The sequence below is a fragment of the Penaeus vannamei genome, chromosome 43 (genome assembly GCF_042767895.1).
Source record: "Penaeus vannamei isolate JL-2024 chromosome 43, ASM4276789v1, whole genome shotgun sequence".
Lineage (NCBI taxonomy): Eukaryota > Metazoa > Arthropoda > Malacostraca > Decapoda > Penaeidae > Penaeus > Penaeus vannamei.
Window position 1 is genome coordinate 6,696,369 of NC_091591.1, and position 17,500 is coordinate 6,713,868.

At 40.7% G+C, this 17,500-nt stretch overlaps 1 protein-coding gene and 1 long non-coding RNA gene across 3 annotated transcripts in view; one reads left to right on the forward strand and one right to left on the reverse strand.

The window, feature by feature from the left end:
• Nucleotides 1-8,731: 8,731 nt before the first annotated feature.
• BicC (protein bicaudal C) overlaps nt 8,732-17,500 on the reverse strand; it is a gene marked incomplete in the record, with an annotated part of 47,633 nt that continues 38,864 nt past the window's right edge. The window contains 11 exon segments of one of the 2 annotated variants that reach the window (XM_070119244.1): nt 8,732-10,099; nt 10,695-10,814; nt 10,925-11,096; nt 11,303-11,419; nt 12,343-12,476; nt 12,712-12,837; nt 12,947-13,111; nt 14,422-14,583; nt 14,828-15,010; nt 15,670-15,783; nt 16,697-16,862. In XM_070119244.1, coding sequence (XP_069975345.1) covers nt 10,005-10,099; nt 10,695-10,814; nt 10,925-11,096; nt 11,303-11,419; nt 12,343-12,476; nt 12,712-12,837; nt 12,947-13,111; nt 14,422-14,583; nt 14,828-15,010; nt 15,670-15,783; nt 16,697-16,862 — 1,554 coding nt within the window. 2 annotated transcript variants of the gene reach the window in all.
• LOC138860844 (uncharacterized) lies at nt 10,020-13,029 on the forward strand. Its single transcript, XR_011398401.1, has 2 exons — nt 10,020-10,146; nt 10,338-13,029. It is a non-coding gene; the product is annotated as an uncharacterized lncRNA (long non-coding RNA).

Consider the following 17,500-nt stretch of genomic DNA (forward strand, 5'->3'; position numbering starts at 1 on the left):
AAGCAGCATAAAGGTCTGTTTTGTTCCCAGTACTTTTTCTTCAAAACTCAGGCCACGAAGTCTGTAGTGCTTACGTCCATGTTAGAGATGACAAGCATGACCTGTGCAAAAATCTACCCAGCAATAGACAAAAGCGATAAATCTCTGAGAAGGTGACGCACATAGACTTGTCACCTTTTCACCTGCACACAATGATAACGTTGACATCCTTCCATTGCTGGGGGAGACCCGGTTTCCAAGATATTACAAATGAAGATATAGAGACACTGGAGAAGTAGTTGCATGCCATATTTGGATATGTCCCCTAGAATACCAACAGTTCCTGCCGCCTTGTTGTTCTTTAGTCCCTTTAAAGCACTCTGAACCTTAGAAAAGACTGGGAAGACGTTCACCTCGTTGAAGGAAGTAAGGGGACGCATTTAGCTACTCAGGAGTCAGTGGGGGTTCATGCGGTTGAGGAGCTCACTGATGTCCTCGGCTCAGCGAGAAGAAACTAGAGAGAAAACTCCTCGGCATGCTTCGTGTTTGACCTTACACAGAGTGAGGGCTAGTTTGAATCGGAGATTTGCTACCTCAGATTCGAGCGTGTAAGCAGGGTAGCTCCTGTAAAGTATATGGGGAGCTAAGACAATTGGCATACGTGAGTGACGATCAGGGTAATTTGAACGGTCATAATTAGATTGGGCACATTGGGGGTAGCGGGCTGTGGAGTGACATTTGGGCTGGGTGACCATAGCATCAACATTTCTGACATTGATGGGGAGGGAGTCAATATGGAAAAACTTCATGGGGAGGCCAAATCTACAGAAGCTTATCTTGGCAATATTGATGTAGGACTATGCCGGTCTCTAGGCGAGTAGTATAACCCTGTACTGCCACTGCATCATATTAAAAAAGGCTGGCAAACAAGTTGTTCTCACAGTCTGACCAGTCTTTGTCCACCTGGTGAAAACAAACCTGTCGCTCGCAAATACCTCGCTATCAACGTGAAGGAAAAAGGCGTATGAATTCTTTGATTCTTCAAAAACCGAAGCAAAAAGGTGATATGAAGCAAAACTAGTTGTGTAGCTAAAAGAGTACTCATACCGAAATCTGGATCGACGATCCTTCGAAATGACCTAAAATTGAATATTCTGACATCTACGACTATTCTATCAATAAAGCAGATAATAATAATTATATAATAACATAATTTGCTACAGTAATGTATGACGTTTAGCTATATAAGGTATTTTTCTGTGAAATCAGTGCCATTTCCTAACATCACTTTTCTTCCCATTTACTAGGTGTTATACAAAGGAGACAATGAAGTCACATATAGGCCTAAAAGCGCACAACGCATTTTTCTCTCTGCTCAATGACTTGACCTCAAGAGATAGGCCCTCTTCAGTTGTTATACCTGCTTTGTTTTCATTTAATGGACAGTGCTTGAAGGCACTTAGGATAAAGTCTGGGTGAAGTGGATCCGGGGATGGTTTGCCTGTAAATATAAATTGTGATAAATCAATTTATTACAAAAAAGGAATAAAATGAAAATAATAGAATTGCTCTTGTGCTTTTTAGAATATATGACTACTGCAATATTGATCTTGTTTGGCCTTGATAGGTAGTGTAGATAGACAAGAGTTGATAGACAAGTGATGATCTGTCTCTGGAATTTGAAAAGGTGTAATATATTAATATGTAGATCAATAAATATTTTCCACCAGGCGCCCAAGCACTCCCATCAGTGTTTATATGTTACATGGGCTGTAGGCCTACCCATCGCTTCCATTATTCAGGTTTCTTTTCGCGATCTGGGAATATATGAAAGGTTAAACCTTTCTTTCGCATCATGTTATGGTCCGAGCATCCAACGACAACACAGTTCCTAGGCATTTTCACACAAAGAAACGAAATTCTCAGAAAAAATTCAGCGACTTTGTAAGCAAAGCCCATTGATTTTACGAACGAACGAGGGTTTGTTTTCACCAAGTGCTCGTTGCTAGGGGCGGTTGCTATGCGTTAGCGAATCGGTCTATAGGGGAAAATCACAAAGAATCCCACTTGACTGGGCTAAAAAGAGTACTCAAAAGGTTCGCAGAGGTGGAAACAGTAGAATGACAAGGGCGAGAGGAAGAGGGTGGCGTCGAGTGAGGGAGCACTGAATGAAAAGTAGTAATAAGGGAGAAGGAGGTACAAATGAAGAAGACTGCAGTAGAAGATAGAGTGGAGAATGTTGGAAGAGAGGAAGGGGTGCATTCTGAAGGTTGAGTAATGACCGGAGTGAATAGTTCGGAATGGAGAGAATGGACAGCTAACATAGAGGAGGGGGTATTAGTATCAGTGGCGAGAGCCGGGGGTCAGTTAAATTAAATCTAGATAAGCTAGCTGATGATGGTTATTGGTTAATCGTTATAAGCAAAATCAATGTGCTAGACATCTAAGATCATGTAGCACTATAGGAAAGTACAGTAAAGGGTATTGAAGGGTGGATGAGTTAGTGGTTAGTTGTTATGCGTCATCTATCTAGAGTAATATTGAAAAGTTTAAAGATGGGTAAAGGAGTTGGTGAGTGAATGGGTTACGGTGGGGTTAGGTCAGGAGATTAGATCAAGTCAAGGATATGTATGCATCTGAGGAAGGTGAACCGGTTGTCAAGGAAGAAAGTGGGATTCTGTAAGGATGTCTGATATGTTGGTTGGTCGGTGAAGGGAGAATAGGTGGGTGAAAACAGAGATGCGGGCCTGTAGCAAAGCGTGGACAGGACAACAGAATGTGTAGAACTGAAAGAGGGACATTACATAGGGAACATAGGGGCGGATCAGAACGTGACATCAGATAAGAATGTGTTGAACGAGTGCGGCGAATACGGAGCGTGCGTCAGTTTCAGTGAAATGGAGCTAACCAAGAGGAAATTGATAGTTTTACAGTATGTAATTTATTAGTGCGGAGACTCGACCAGAAATATTACCATCGAGTATACAGGAGGGTCTTAAAGTGGGGATAATAATCCGTGTCCATCTGCCGCGGTTAGTGCGGGGGTTGGGAGAGGGGAAGATGTTGGGGCTGCAGTGGAGATTAGAGTGTGGATTTAGAGTGGCAGAATTTGACTGGGGAAGGTTGGAGGAAGAAGTGGGGAAGTGTGATGTGGACATAGCAGGGAAGCGAGCTAGAGTATCAGCCTGTTCATTGCCAGGGATTCCTACATGGCTGGGCACCCAGCAAATTCTGATAGATTTATGGCATGTGGACAGGTAAGACAACTAGTTCTGAATCTTACAGACAAGGGGATTGGTCGAGTGCATAAACTTCATGAGAGTTAATGAATTACAGGAGTCAGTAAAATAGTGAAAGAGGAAGAAGGGAGTGAGTATATGTGTTTTAAGGCAAAAAGGAGTGCCTACAGTTCTGTAGTAGGGACACTAGATTCAAGAGGGAGGGTGTATTTGAAAGTGCGAGTTGGGAAGGTTACTGCGAAGCCAGCTCCGGAAGTGGATTTGGAGCCATCAGTGTAAACATGAATACTGGAGGAATGAATGGAGACATGGTCAAGGAAATGGGTGAGAATGCCAGAGGGGGGGGGGGATATCTGATTTTGGTGGGTCAGGGTAAACAGAGGAGCAAATACGGGGGTAAGATATATGCCATGGAGGAACGGAATGGATAGAAAATGGAGAGGTCAGAGATGGAGAAAGGGGGAATGGGAGAAGAGGGTATCCATGCATATGGAGAATGGAGTAGGTGAATGTGGAGAAGCAAAGATAAGAAGCAGGGATCGTGGGATAGTTAGTTTGGTGAGGGAAAGTTGGTGGAATCGAACAAGCATCGGAAAGAGATGGTAGGCCTCACTCAGTGTACAGGCTCTCAACTGGAGAGGAGCAGAAGGCGCCTAGGGCTAAGCGAAGACCAGTGGTGGATGTATCAAGGTGAGCAAGAAGGGAGGTTGAGGCAGAGGAGTAGATATGACATCCATAATCTAGACTGGAGAGGATCAGGGTAACATGAAGATGGAGGAGAGTTTTGTGATATGAGCCCCAGGATATGTGGGAAAGAGTTTGTAAGATTCGGAGGCGTAAAAGGTATGGTCTTGCCAGGACAATTTGGAATTAAAAATAACGCCAAGGAATTTGCCAGAGAAACGATATTGGAGTGGAGCGCCATATAAGAAGAGTGGAATTTGGGGACCTACATGTATGCGAGAGAAAAGGATGGAGAAAGATTTGGAGGTAGTGAAATGAAAGTCATGGAAAGCCAGGAAGATACTGATGACATTGCAGACTGAAGGAATTGGCGGAGATTTGGTATGGATGTGCCGGAGGCGTTGATGGTTAAATCATCAACATATAGTGATGCCCGGGCTCCTGGTGATAGAAATGAGACAATGTCATTAACAGCAAGAAGGAGTAAAGTGGTGCTGAGCACACCTCGTTGTGGGACGCCTTCGAACTGAAGAAAGGATGATGACGTGGAAGAGACAATTTTGATGCAGAAAGTACGTTTGGAGAGGAAAAATTTTATGAGGACAACAATGTTTCCGCGTATGCCTAGGGAGGACAATTGTTGGAGAATATAGTACCGCCATGTGGCATCATATGTTTTTTCTAGGTCAAGGAATATGGCTAATACGGATTCATGGCGTGCAAATGTAGATGTAATTTATGCATCAAAATATGAGAAGATTGTGAGATTCAAGATCCCGCATTAAGCGGAAGTTAACCATTCCATCTAGCAGTTGCATAAGCAACTTGTTAGAGCAATGGGGCGGTAATCTTGAGGGAAGGTACCCGATTTCTTGGGTTTCAAGAAGGGGATGATAAGAGCTCGCCAATGAGAAGGAAAATTTCCTAACGTCCATATGTTGAAAAAGTTAATAAGGAAGACAGAGAAGAAGATGGGAGGTGTCGGAGCATACGATAGTGAATACCGTCAGGGCCTTCACGAGTGTTGAGGCGCGACTGTAAGGCAGCACTGATTTCAGAGGAAGAAAATGGAGCATTATAGGACTCATCAGAGGATAGGGTGAAGATGATTGGGGCGTGTTCCCTGATGGTTTAAATGGAAGAGAAGTGTGGGGAAAGGTGAGATCCACTACTGACCTGGCTGAAATAGCGACTTGGATAAGATCAAAGATGAGAATATCTCGAATATGGAGGACGGGGGCTAGATGGGGGGGGGTTGCCTGCTAGCTTATGGATGCGACGCCAAACAGTTGAAACAGATGTAGACGATGTAATTGAAGAAACGCAATTTCGCCAGCTATTTGTTTTACTGTTCTGAATTGTACGACAAAGATAGGCGGATGCTCTTTTCAGGGGTGCCTCGTTTGTAGCGATAACTGTTCCAGGCAGCACGTTTTAAGGGAAGCGCTTTGGTGCGATCAGAATTCCACCATGGAACACATTTAGAGGTATAAGGTATTGAGGTTCGAGGAATGGCTGTATAGGCAGCTCTTAGGACTGTAGTTGTGAAACACTATCATATCTGAAATGGACGAGAAGGGGGATGGAGGGGTAGGAACAGTAGAGTGAAGTGAACGTACGCCAGTCCGCTCTATCGGAGCACCAGCGTGGGGGATTAGGAAGTGGTACATATAAGATAAGAGAAAGGAGTACTGGAGAATGGTCACTATAGGGAAAGTGGTCTAGCACTGACCAATGGAAATCTAAATGAAAAAAGGGGAGCATAGAGGTCAAATGCATGAAAAAAAAAATTGCGTGCGTATGTCAAAGTGTGTGGGGCAATCTGAATCAATAATAATAAGGTCATTTGCGGAGAGGAAGCGTTCTAGGGATTGGCCAAGGGAGGTGGTGATAGTGTGACGGCAGTTAAAATCACTAACTACAAGGAAAGATAGCTGGAGTTGGGAAATTAAGAGTTTCAAAGGCAACAAAGTCAATAGGGTGGGAAGGAGATAAGTAGACAAATAACTATGAACCAACGGCGAAGAAAGATGCGAATAATTGTGTACGTGACTATGGTTTGAAAGGGAGGTATAACATCAGGTGTTTTCTTAAGAATATGTATAGACGAGACAAAGGGAGTGAAAAGAGACAAAATGGTAGTTAGAAATTGGTATAGGAGGATGAGAAATAAATATTAAAGTCTCTTGGAGGCAGATATTGGATGGGTTATAAGAAGAAATGATATGACGAAGGTCTGGTCTGTGAGAACGGAAACTGCGATTATTCGAATGCAGATCTAAAACTTGTTTGATCTACAAGTGATAACGGTTACGGTGCGTTTTGGAGAATTTGAAGGGGGAGCTAGAGGGTGAGATAAGGAATTAGAGGGGGGTGTAGTATCAGGATGTGGGGGATCTGGGGAAGGGCATAGTTGTGACTTAAGAGATTCACATTGCATCCAAGAGGGAGTGGAAGGGATTGAGGGTATGGAGGAAGGGTTGATGTAGGTGTAGTTGGAGCTGAGTGGGATGGGCTGTGTTGGGAAGGAGTAGGAGGATGTGTAGGGGGAATATGAGTAGGAGGAGGGTGTGTAGGGGGAATATGAGGAGGAGGAGGATGGGTATCGACAATCACTTTGAGTGTGGAGGGAGCGGGAGTTGTGGAATTTGAGGGTGGATGAGGGTTTTTGGAACTCGAGCAGATAGTTTTGAATATCTTCAAGAGTTCGTGTAATGGAGTTGGTTGAGAAGTTTCGTGAGACAAAGATTTTGTTATGCAGCGGGGGGGGGGGGGGGGAGACTGGAGTCTGAGGAGTAGAGGCAAAGGTAAGTGGAGGCGGATGTGTGGTAGAAGGGGTGGAACGTTTAGTTTATCTGCTGCGGGTAGTGCGGGGTGGGAGAGGGGAAGATGTTGGGGCTGCAGTGGAGATTAGAGCGTGGATTTAGAGTGGCAGAATTTGACTGGGGATGGTTGGAGGAAGAAGTGGGGAAGTAAGATGTTGGAGGGATAGGTACAGGGGAGGGTGTAGGAACATCTTGGGAGGAAGGGGGAAGGGTAGAGCGATCGACATTACTGGAGTAGTGAGTATGAAACCTCGTTGACGTGCTTCCTGTATGGCTTCCATTTTTGTATCTGAGAGCTGCTACCTCAGACTCAAACTTGTAGGTGGGGCGTCCCCTATAAAATACATTATGGGGGCCGCCGCAGTTAGCACATGCGCGTGAATGTGCAGAGCAATTTGATCGGTTATGACCAGATTGGGCGTTGGTCTATGGAACGGCAGTGTTTGGCAGGATGTCCTAAACGCCAGCAGTTTTGACATTGACGGGGAGGAGGTTGATATGGTTGGACAGGGAGGGATTCTCCACCAATGTAGACATTAAAGAGGTCATGTCTACGGAAAGTAATTTTGTCAATGTTTGTGGGGTTCTTACGATGGCCTCTAGCAGGAATGGAGTAGCGCTGTACTGATATTACATCATAGTCCGTGAGGCAGGCAAGGCAGGAATGGAGTTGCCAGAGAGATCAGGTAAGAGTTAATAATGCTATAGCTTGGGTTTCTGTAGTAACCGTTTTTGGCGACGAAAAATCGGTCCCATTTGGCTGGGCTAAATAGAGTATTTTAGATATTTGTAGAGATGTGGTGGGGAGTAGTGGGACGGGGACGTGTAGAAAGGGAGGAGTGTTGAGGGAGGTACTATTACGGAAGTGGAGAATAAGGCTCTAAAGTACTAATAAGGAAGGATGGGATGACTGATGAAGAAGGTTGTGGGGGTAGAGATGAAGTTGGAGTTGGGAGAGTAGGAATATCTCCTGGAGATTGAGTTGTCTTGAAATATAATGTATTAGTAGGAATTGAGGAGTGGGTAGTAGTTGTAGTGTTCAGAGCCGTGGTCAAAGTTGAGCCCAGGGTCTCGGAACCGGGAGAGTTTGAATTCGTGGGGCTATTTAATGAAGGGGCAAGCCTCATTGCCCCTAACAAGAGTATAACATCTTCATTATTGGCCATGGTAAGCCTAGACAATGTTGGGGAAAGAAACAGTCCACCCCTCAGGGTCCCCTTGAGGGGTAAGGGCTAGACAACTAAATCGGGAATACCGTGCCCATGACTCCCTAAGGCCGTTCAGGACTGGCACAGAGCCAGTCTTTCATCCTTTAAATTAAGCACGGCTCTCACACCATGGGAAGTGGATAGTAGTAGGGCTTGGAGATGGAACGTAAACAAAAAACCAGCAGGGGAAAAAGACCATGCAAACTTAGCCGAGTCATGGGGTGAGGCTCAAGATAGGGGAGATCCCCAGCATTGGGCCGTCTTTCGTCTCCTAAGACCCCCCCTCCCCACGACAACAGGCAAGGGATTGGGTGAAGGGGTCGGGGAGCTGATGAAGGGGTAAGCCATAATGTTGGTATTTAGGGTACAAAGTCTTCATTATTGGCCATGGTGAGCCTCAGAGAAGTGGTCTACCTCTCTAGATTCCCGAAAGGGGTAAGGGCTAGGCGATTAACCAAGTGTACCTTGCCTATGGCCATTCACCTGTTAAGTACGGTTCTCACATCTAAGGAAGTGGACAGAAGGGAATGATGAATGGGGAGAAAAGACCATTCAAAATTAGTTGAGGCAAGGACCTTGGTCCAAGGAATGGGTGATCCCCTACATTGGACTTCGGTCTCCATCCCCATGACAACAATAGGCAAGGGATTGGGGTAATATTTATGCAATGTGTAATACTCAGTTAGGATACAATTAACTACAATGAGGGGGGCTCTCCTTGAATCCACCAATGGTCCTCATTTGTACATTCAAGGACTTTCATTTGCTTCTATTGAAAGGTGAAAGATGCAAGCCATTTCTGGATAATCTTTTTATTGTAAACCAAACAAAATCGACCAATTGAATATAAATAAATTCACCAGAAACATGCGGTTTCTCATTCTTTCATAAAATAACTGCACACGCACACATTAACTTCCTTTTAGAACATGGGGGTTTCCTCGTGAGAAAATTGGTCATTCCAGCAGAACTCTGAAGGCAAAACTAAAAGTATATTTTTCTTAAAAGTTATATAAAATTCTAAAACCAATGAAAATGGAATGGCTAGTTTTCTCAGTTTTTAAGTGAAAAAAAAGAAAAGAAAAACGAACTTCCAATATTAGTAAAATCCGAATATATAAAGGGTTACATTATCGTATAGACAGGATGATATAAAACATTAACTGGAAGTAATGGGCAACAAACACCCTATAATATAAAATATCTATAGTTAATATCACAATACATTCCATTACATTTCATATGAACACTAGGATAATGCACTCCAAGAACGTTAGGGGGATCAATACTAAAAAAAATAAAAGCCAAAATAAAGATCATGGGGCCACACGATTCATAAAAAAATACGTCATGTCTTCTGTAGTTTACTGGATACAAAACCAGTGTATCCCTTTGTCTATATTTTATCCAATGGCTTTTCAATTAAGAGAAGGTAATCTTAACAAAATGTATGAAAAGAAAACGTATATAATTACTACTCCGTTCAGTACTTTGGAAACTTCTTATCAAAAGCATTTTAAAAGGATTATAATTGCTACAGTACACAAAAAAAGGTAATAAAGAAAAATATTCCTGAAGTGATATAAACCCTGAATATAGAACTAAATATGTAACAAAGTAATGAATGCTGTTGCAAACCTTCAACCATAATGGCTACTGTGATCCCTAACTTTTTACCAACCGACGACCAATTATCATAAAAAAAAAAAAAAAAATCTAAAATCTCCAATTTAAAGTCTGGCTGCCAAAAATACTCGGAAAATTGAATGTAAAACAATTTCATAAAATTTATAAAAGATTTAACATAATTTTTTAATTATTATTTTACGTTGAAGGAAAATTTATCAGAATATGTGGATAATAATCTGTGTGTCTGTGTATGTGTATAAATGTATGTATGTATGTATGAAAGTATATAAATATTTGTATGTATGTATATAAATGTATGTCTAAGTAAACAAATTTAAATACTCATAATAAATCTCTCAGAAAATGCAATGCAAAATCTCTCTTTCCATGTGTCAATCCTTCCGTTACCTTTTCTTTTCGTTCCCTAACTTAGAAAATCTTTATTCCCAGGTTGTAGTCACGTTGTCCCTCCTAGAACTACAGTCAATTCCAGTTCTTATGTTTCCATGAGAAAAGGGCTTTCTTGAAGATAAATCTGAAAAATGCAAAACCATTTTAAAATCTTGGACATCTACAGTTAAGGTATTCCCTAATTTCCTTTGGGATATTCAGATAAATGTCTAGTATATCATGTATATAGGTCTAGGTATGGTTATGCAAGTACAAACTGAAAATCTTGTGGCTCGAGGGTGAAAGGAGAGTTCGAGATTAATGCACCATTTCTTTAAATACCTTGTACGCAAATTTAGTATCTAATTATTCTTCTATTCCAGGTACATTAAACAGAAGTGGGCAAAAAGTTTTGAAGAAAATGGACAATCCCAACCATTGTGCTGCTATTTGCTACCTCTTCAAAGGTTTACCTTTCAAGAAAATGCATGAAGATATAGCAACCACACTCAGGAACAATGTGAGAGGACCTATGTAAAGGAAGGCCTTTTGGTTCTCACTCAGGAAACCATTAAAAAACCTTAATTGGTATCATCATGGGAGATCGACAAAATGCTTTACATGACAGACCAACAAGTGGGCATCTCTAAAGAATAAGTTGGAGAAATTGAGAAGAACCATTTCCATATGAGAGTGTCTGCTAGATGGGTCCCAAGGCAATAAGAACAAAGAACACAAACCTTTAATTGCCATAAGAATTTTCTTGCGATGTCCAAATATCTTTATTCCTAGCTCCTTGAGGTCAGCGTCATCAAGAGTCAAGAACATCGGAAGATCAACATCTTGGGCCGCAAATACATCTGAGAAGGAAAAAGAGTTATTGAACACAATTACATACATGTGAGTGCACAAATAATTACAGTATATGCAAAAATATTGAGTATTACTTGCTTCAAAATCATGAACTGACCAATATACTGCTCCAACTGGACATCACAAAGCACAGAAGTGATATTTTGTATAGCTGTAGGAGACCGAGCCTCACGTGGCCTCGGCAGAACACAATCCATATAGTTACTAGCAGAGAGTGTGACTGGAGATCTGTGTGCTGATATGTGGTCAATACTGCTACTTAAATCCACCTAAAATTGATATTAAAAAGTTTTGTTTAGTATGTTCTGGATTATACTGCATTCTATAATAAAGAATTTGGTTCTTTATATACATATAAACATCTCATTAGAGAATGACAAATCCTATATACCATGCATATACACAAACATATAATTGCATTTTTCTTTAGCCTTAGATATTACTTACAGCCATGACAAAACATTCAAATTCATACCTTTGGCATTCTACTTGGATACTGGATGTTTTGAAGATTTTGAGGTGGTGGCATTTCGGTTGTCGTAACGTCTTGCTGCTGATGCCAAGATTCCCAATCATCATTCGAGGTTCCCTTCTGAGTATTATAAATGTGTCTCATTACTAATAATAGTGATATACCATCTGTCAATAAGAAAGCCTTTTAAGGAGGTTGCTCTCATTTGAAACATTTTAGATAGCTCTAAAAGCCGAGAAAGAAAAGAAAAGAAAAGCTGATATTACTGGTAGATTGAATAGTGATGGGAGAAATTTACAGATCTACAAATACCTATATCCATATTTAAACCATATGAATGAACCAAATGCCGCCAGGGATGGCATGTGCGTAAATGACATGTCTACTGTGTGTGTTTGATTTAGGTTTTTACATATAGATGGCTCCACAAAGAGCCAATTACGAAAACTACCTGTCTCACCTGTTTACATTTTTCTTGACTTTTGATAATATTTTCTAGTATTAAATACTGCTGTTAGTTATGTCAATAATAATATAGTAATTATAAAGTTCATAACAGTAAGTGTTGATAGTGATATCATTAGTAAAAAAAGCATTTTCCCGCTATTTCAAGGAAAGGAGAGGTCACAAGATCTACTAATTGATTTCTTTGTGGTTAAGCATTGGCAGAGCTATCTATGCATAGAAACATTTAAGAAAAAATACTAAAGTGAATGTAACATTCTTCCATTGGCATTGGCTTAATACATCACATTACATCTATATAATAATCCAAGAGATCATTATATTCAGATTTGGAAATACACTGACATGGCCTGAAATTTGCCTCGTTTGGGAGTTCAAATCCTTTCAAGAATAGCTTTCACCCATTTCTCTACATACATGAACATATGCCAATACAAATATCTGTACATAGGCAAAATATAAATTAAAAAATGCAAACGTGAAACCACTTTCATTATATGATGTGCAGTTTAGGTAAAGTCCCGTTCATCGGCATATTAAAACACTTTACATTCAGTACAACTTGCATATCGTCTTACATGTGCTGCTTTCATCTGACGGCTTTCTTGCATTTTCTGCCGTATGATGTAGCCTGGGAGACTCTTACTAAAGCCATACCCTGACCAATTTGAGGTTGGAGTACGGGGGTTTGAGCTGACTTGTTCCTTCATTGCTGAAAAAGTAAGAATGAGATGTTCTTAAGTATCACACACTTTAACAGTTACTAAAGAAAAAAGTACTTTCATAGTCCTTCAATTTACTGAATAAAATTGTCATCACTATAGATGTAGTTACTGTTACAAGACATACCACACCTCTAAAATCATCTGACAAATTTTATAAACATTGATATCAGTCCTTACATTTATCAAATTAATAACAGAAATTATTCATCATGAGCAATATACCTTTAGCAGCCTGTACTTTCTTTGAGCTGTAATCTGACAAGGTCAATTTCTGTGCTGCCATTTCAATTTGCTTTTTCTCACATCCTGGAGCACGGCGATCAAGGTCAGTCAGTAATGCAGAAATAGCTAGAATAAGAGCAAATCACACTAAAATCTTTAAACTTATTTTTCAAGAAATACTTTTTGAATTGCCAAATCTCCAATTGTATTTCCTCTCATACTTCAAGGAAATTACCATTTATATCACTGGAAGAAGGTTGCTCTGCTTCATTACAATTGGTTTGCTGTGAAGGGGTACCCATGTGGCAGGAAACCATCTGCTCTGGTGATGGGTTGCGTGGAGAAGGAGTTGGTGACGACAATGAACTCCCACTGTTGCTGCTTGTACCACATGAAGCATCTGCAAAACAATGAGTTAATCTGTTTTTATTTGACTTTATTTTGTTTATTTTTTAAATACAAAAGTCAATAGTATACAATAAAGATGTGATTAAGGTCTATACCAACCATTTTTTAATACATTTCCTTCAGTTATAAACAGAGCCAGATTATAACTTTGTGGGCTTTCCACCCTCAGACGGAGCCACCTTCTATATCCCTCAAACACATCTTGAATTTTTTTTTACCAATTGATTTACTGGGTCCCCTAATCTCAGATAAAAGGGGAGGGGGGAGGGAATACCTTTTAGCGGGTCTCTGCATAATTGTGCCATGAATTTTCAGTCATAATTTCATATGCATATTAATGTTCTATCAAATTCATATGTTTATATATACATTAACCCCTAGCTGCCGCGTGGCATTACTTACACGCCATGGCTGTTGTGGACCGAAAAACAATGGCATGGCATGATGACCATTCCTGCACAATTGGCTCATTGGACATAGTTTGTTTTTCTCCAATAGTAGCGGCTTCATTTATATGGTAAAGATTTTAGGCAATAGCACCTATAATGAAGGTAAACCTTCAAATTTATAATATTTTTATAAATTATAGCAAAATAAAAGCTTTTATGTGCCAAATGTCGCTCACAAACTACTGATGAGCTGGGCGCAAATGGGCAACTGCCGATGCACACCAACAATCCTGTTATGTCCACTTGCCAAATTTTTTTACCCGGCAGCATTGGGTTAATGTGTGTGTGTGTGTGTGTATGTATACACATACAAAATTATATGTTCACATCAATATGCCTGATACGTAAATAATGAACTAATGAAGAGCAAAAGGGACAAAAACCCAAGAGCTATGTCTAAAGTTAATAGCACTTGCAGTTCTCGCTAGGGTTTCTGGTTTATCTTGCGGTAAAATATCAGTAATATAACATAAAAATCAACCATTTCTAGTAAGCTGTATTACACAAGCCTGTGCAGGTGTTACCCTGTACAAACCAATGACCAAAGAATGATACTGCTGTCCCAAACCACCAAGCTAGCAGAGCAGTGAATACCATGGTCTATTCTATGGACTCTGGCACAATTTGTCTTGCAAGGACTAAAACGTATTGAAAAACTCTGCACTAGACAAATTGAATCCCATTCAAATTTAATCATATATATTCCTTGATAACACATGAATCTAATCCAATCTTTTTAAGAATAATTGCTCTAATTATTCCTTCCTCTCTTTTAGATTGAGTCCACAAAAAGGACTGTAGGTAGGTTCAATGTGTACCTACATACCACTACATACTGATACAAAATCCTTACCATTGCAAGCTATTTTTAACCCACTGATTCCATTGCTAACTGCATTGATATTCAATCCAGTTTTGGTACCAACACCTTGTGAAGAGTTTGGCAAGATACAGTTGTTGTTACATCCATTAATTCCACCAGTGCGAAGCAGCAAGTTGGCAGCATAATAATTACCTGTTGGAATTTGATAAATATATATGGTTTGCAAATTTCAGAAGAAAAAAAAATGGTAGCCTGATCTGAGGACTAAGCAAATGTATGACTCAGTTAATTTTGTGTATTTGATGTGCATGTTTTCATGAGCATAAATGAGAGTAAAAGAATAAGAATGTGGGAGACTCAGATGGAAAAGTGTTTAAGAAATACATGATTATACACATATGCAAAACTATCATCACATTTTCCATTCTATACTTACTTGGATCAAACATGAATGTATTGTACTGAGATCTAGCCAAGTGCGCAGGCAAAGTGCTGTTGGTGGCTGGGGCCTGATTCCAGATAGGGTTGGGTAGTCCCTGGGGGCCAGGCGTGGCAGTTGGGGAGGGCAGGGGGGATGACCCTCCACTGCCGCCACCCAGCCAGCAGCTCAGGTTCAGATCTGCTGAAGGGGTATCATGTGCTCCATCATTTCAAAAAAGGGTCTCAAGTTACACAAATACATTATATAGTGTGGAAGTGGGAGTGCATCTGAATGCCTATAGACAAACATTTATAATGCATATAGACATAACTATATACATACATATATATGAATATACAAAGACATTAATAAACACTGTATATACATACATACATTTATTTACAAGATTAATATACAAATATACAAATACTGAAAGTGCAAAGGAAAAAGAAAATTGGTGTCAATTACATTTCTGGTACAAAGTACAGATGAGAACAGGTTATATTACAGAATCAGATGCAATCATATCAATCAAAATACTTCAGTTCCTTAAAAAGCTATAATAGACTGCCAGTTATCTTTCATCCCTTACGAAACTGTCTACTTTCGTTGAGAATGATTTTTGGATTTCGGAACATTCACTTGACTTTCAGAAAAAAGGGTAGCTCTGGTTTTGAAAATGCATAATTTACATTTCATTTACTTGTTTATGATCCTACAAATTGTATGAATAAAAAATTCTAGGTAGCAGAAATATTGCAAATTTAGGAAAAATTCAGAGAGGTATCATTCTAACACTCTTCGGGAAGAATACTATAGCATCTGCACTCTTAAGGGTTAATTCATTGAAGACTTACTGCTAAGCCCATACAGTGGTGCTGCTTCCGATATATGGTAATTTGGAGGTATTCTTGCTTTTGGTGGTGCCTTTTCCAACTGCGACAACAAACGCCATGCTTCATATATGTTACCTGAAATGTCAAAAATTGACTTGAACTTACCATGTCAAATATCATATCAAATGGAAAAAAAAGAAAATACCCTCTTTCGTATTGTTCTAATTTTGATACATGCCTTTGTGCTGGGATGGCATGACATGTGTGCCATGTCTACTTTAGTTATGGATTGTGTTTATACATATATATAGCTTCACAAGTATCAAAGTCAACAAGGAGTAAATTGCCAGTCCTAACTATCTCAACTCTATACCCTTTTCCCCAACTTTCAGATAAATTAAAAAATATCTTACTGATATCAGTGTTATAATACACAACAGAGGCCAGTACCTATACCTACATACAAAAGGTTTAGTGAAGTCTTGACAAATCATTTTGTAAAACCTCTAAAGGAAAAAAGGGGTAACTACTATTCTCAGGTAGGTGTGCATGTTGGACAAAGCAAAAATTGTCCCTTCTAAAGAGTAAAGATGACCAATTTGGAAATATCAAAATTTAAATGCTTTAAGCCACAGCAAGTACCAAAGGGAGAAGAACAAAAAATCTGCCATCTTGAAATTGACCATTCCTTTGGGGTTCATGAGAACTGAAAATGGTCATGAAGAAATGCAATCATAACATTAATATGACATTGATCTTTCACTTTCTTTCAACCTGTATGAAAATACCTTTACCTTAACATAAATGTAAACTAACAAACTCAACACCTGATTCTATACTTCCAAGAAAATAAAGTTCATCATTCCACTTGATAATTTGTTCGACTCTTACAATTAACTCTTATCCAAAATATTGCAAGACAAGAAGGGAACTATGTGAAAGTGGGATGGAGTGCATGAATAATGGTGTATATGTGCTTCTGAGACAGAGTCTGTATACGGTGTGTTTACGCAGGAAGTATAAACTAATCTTCAGTTAAGTTCTTTACCTGCATTCTTCTCTGCTCCCTTGATAATAACAGGGCGTCTACCATCTGATCTCTTGTTCTTGATGATAATATGAACATCAAGTGTCTGCATAATTTGTGCGACTTCACTCGAGTCCACAAAGTGATCTGGCATTAGATCAAACATAAGAACCAGTGGAAGAGAACCCTGAAAAAAATGAAAAAAGAGAGCATAGGAAGAAAGTCAAATGGAAATGCATTAGTCATTTCTATGATTATTTGTTGTGCATGAAGGGAGAGGGAGGGAGCGAGAGGGATAGAGAAGGGGGGAGGGAGGGAGCGAGAGGGATAGAGAAGGGGGGAGGGAGGGAGGGAGGGAGCGAGAAGGGGGGAGGGAGGGAGGGAGGGAGGGAGCGGGATAGAGAAGGGGGGAGGGAGGGAGGGAGGGAGGGAGCGGGATAGAGAAGGGGGGAGGGAGGGAGGGAGGGAGCGAGAGGGATAGAGAAGGGGGAGGGAGAGGGAGCGAGAGGGATAGACAAGGGGGAGGGAGAGGGAGCGAGAGGGATAGACAAGGGGGAGGGAGAGGGAGCGAGAGGGATAGAGAAGGGGGAGGGAGGGAGCGAGAGGGATAGAGAAGGGGGAGGGAGGGAGCGAGAGGGATAGAGAAGGGGGAGGGAGGGAGCGAGAGGGATAGAGAAGGGGGAGGGAGGGAGCGAGAGGGATAGAGAAGGGGGAGGGAGGGAGCGAGAGGGATAGAGAAGGGGGAGGGAGGGAGCGAGAGGGATAGAGAAGGGGGAGGGAGGGAGCGAGAGGGATAGAGAAGGGGGAGGGAGGGAGCGAGAGGGA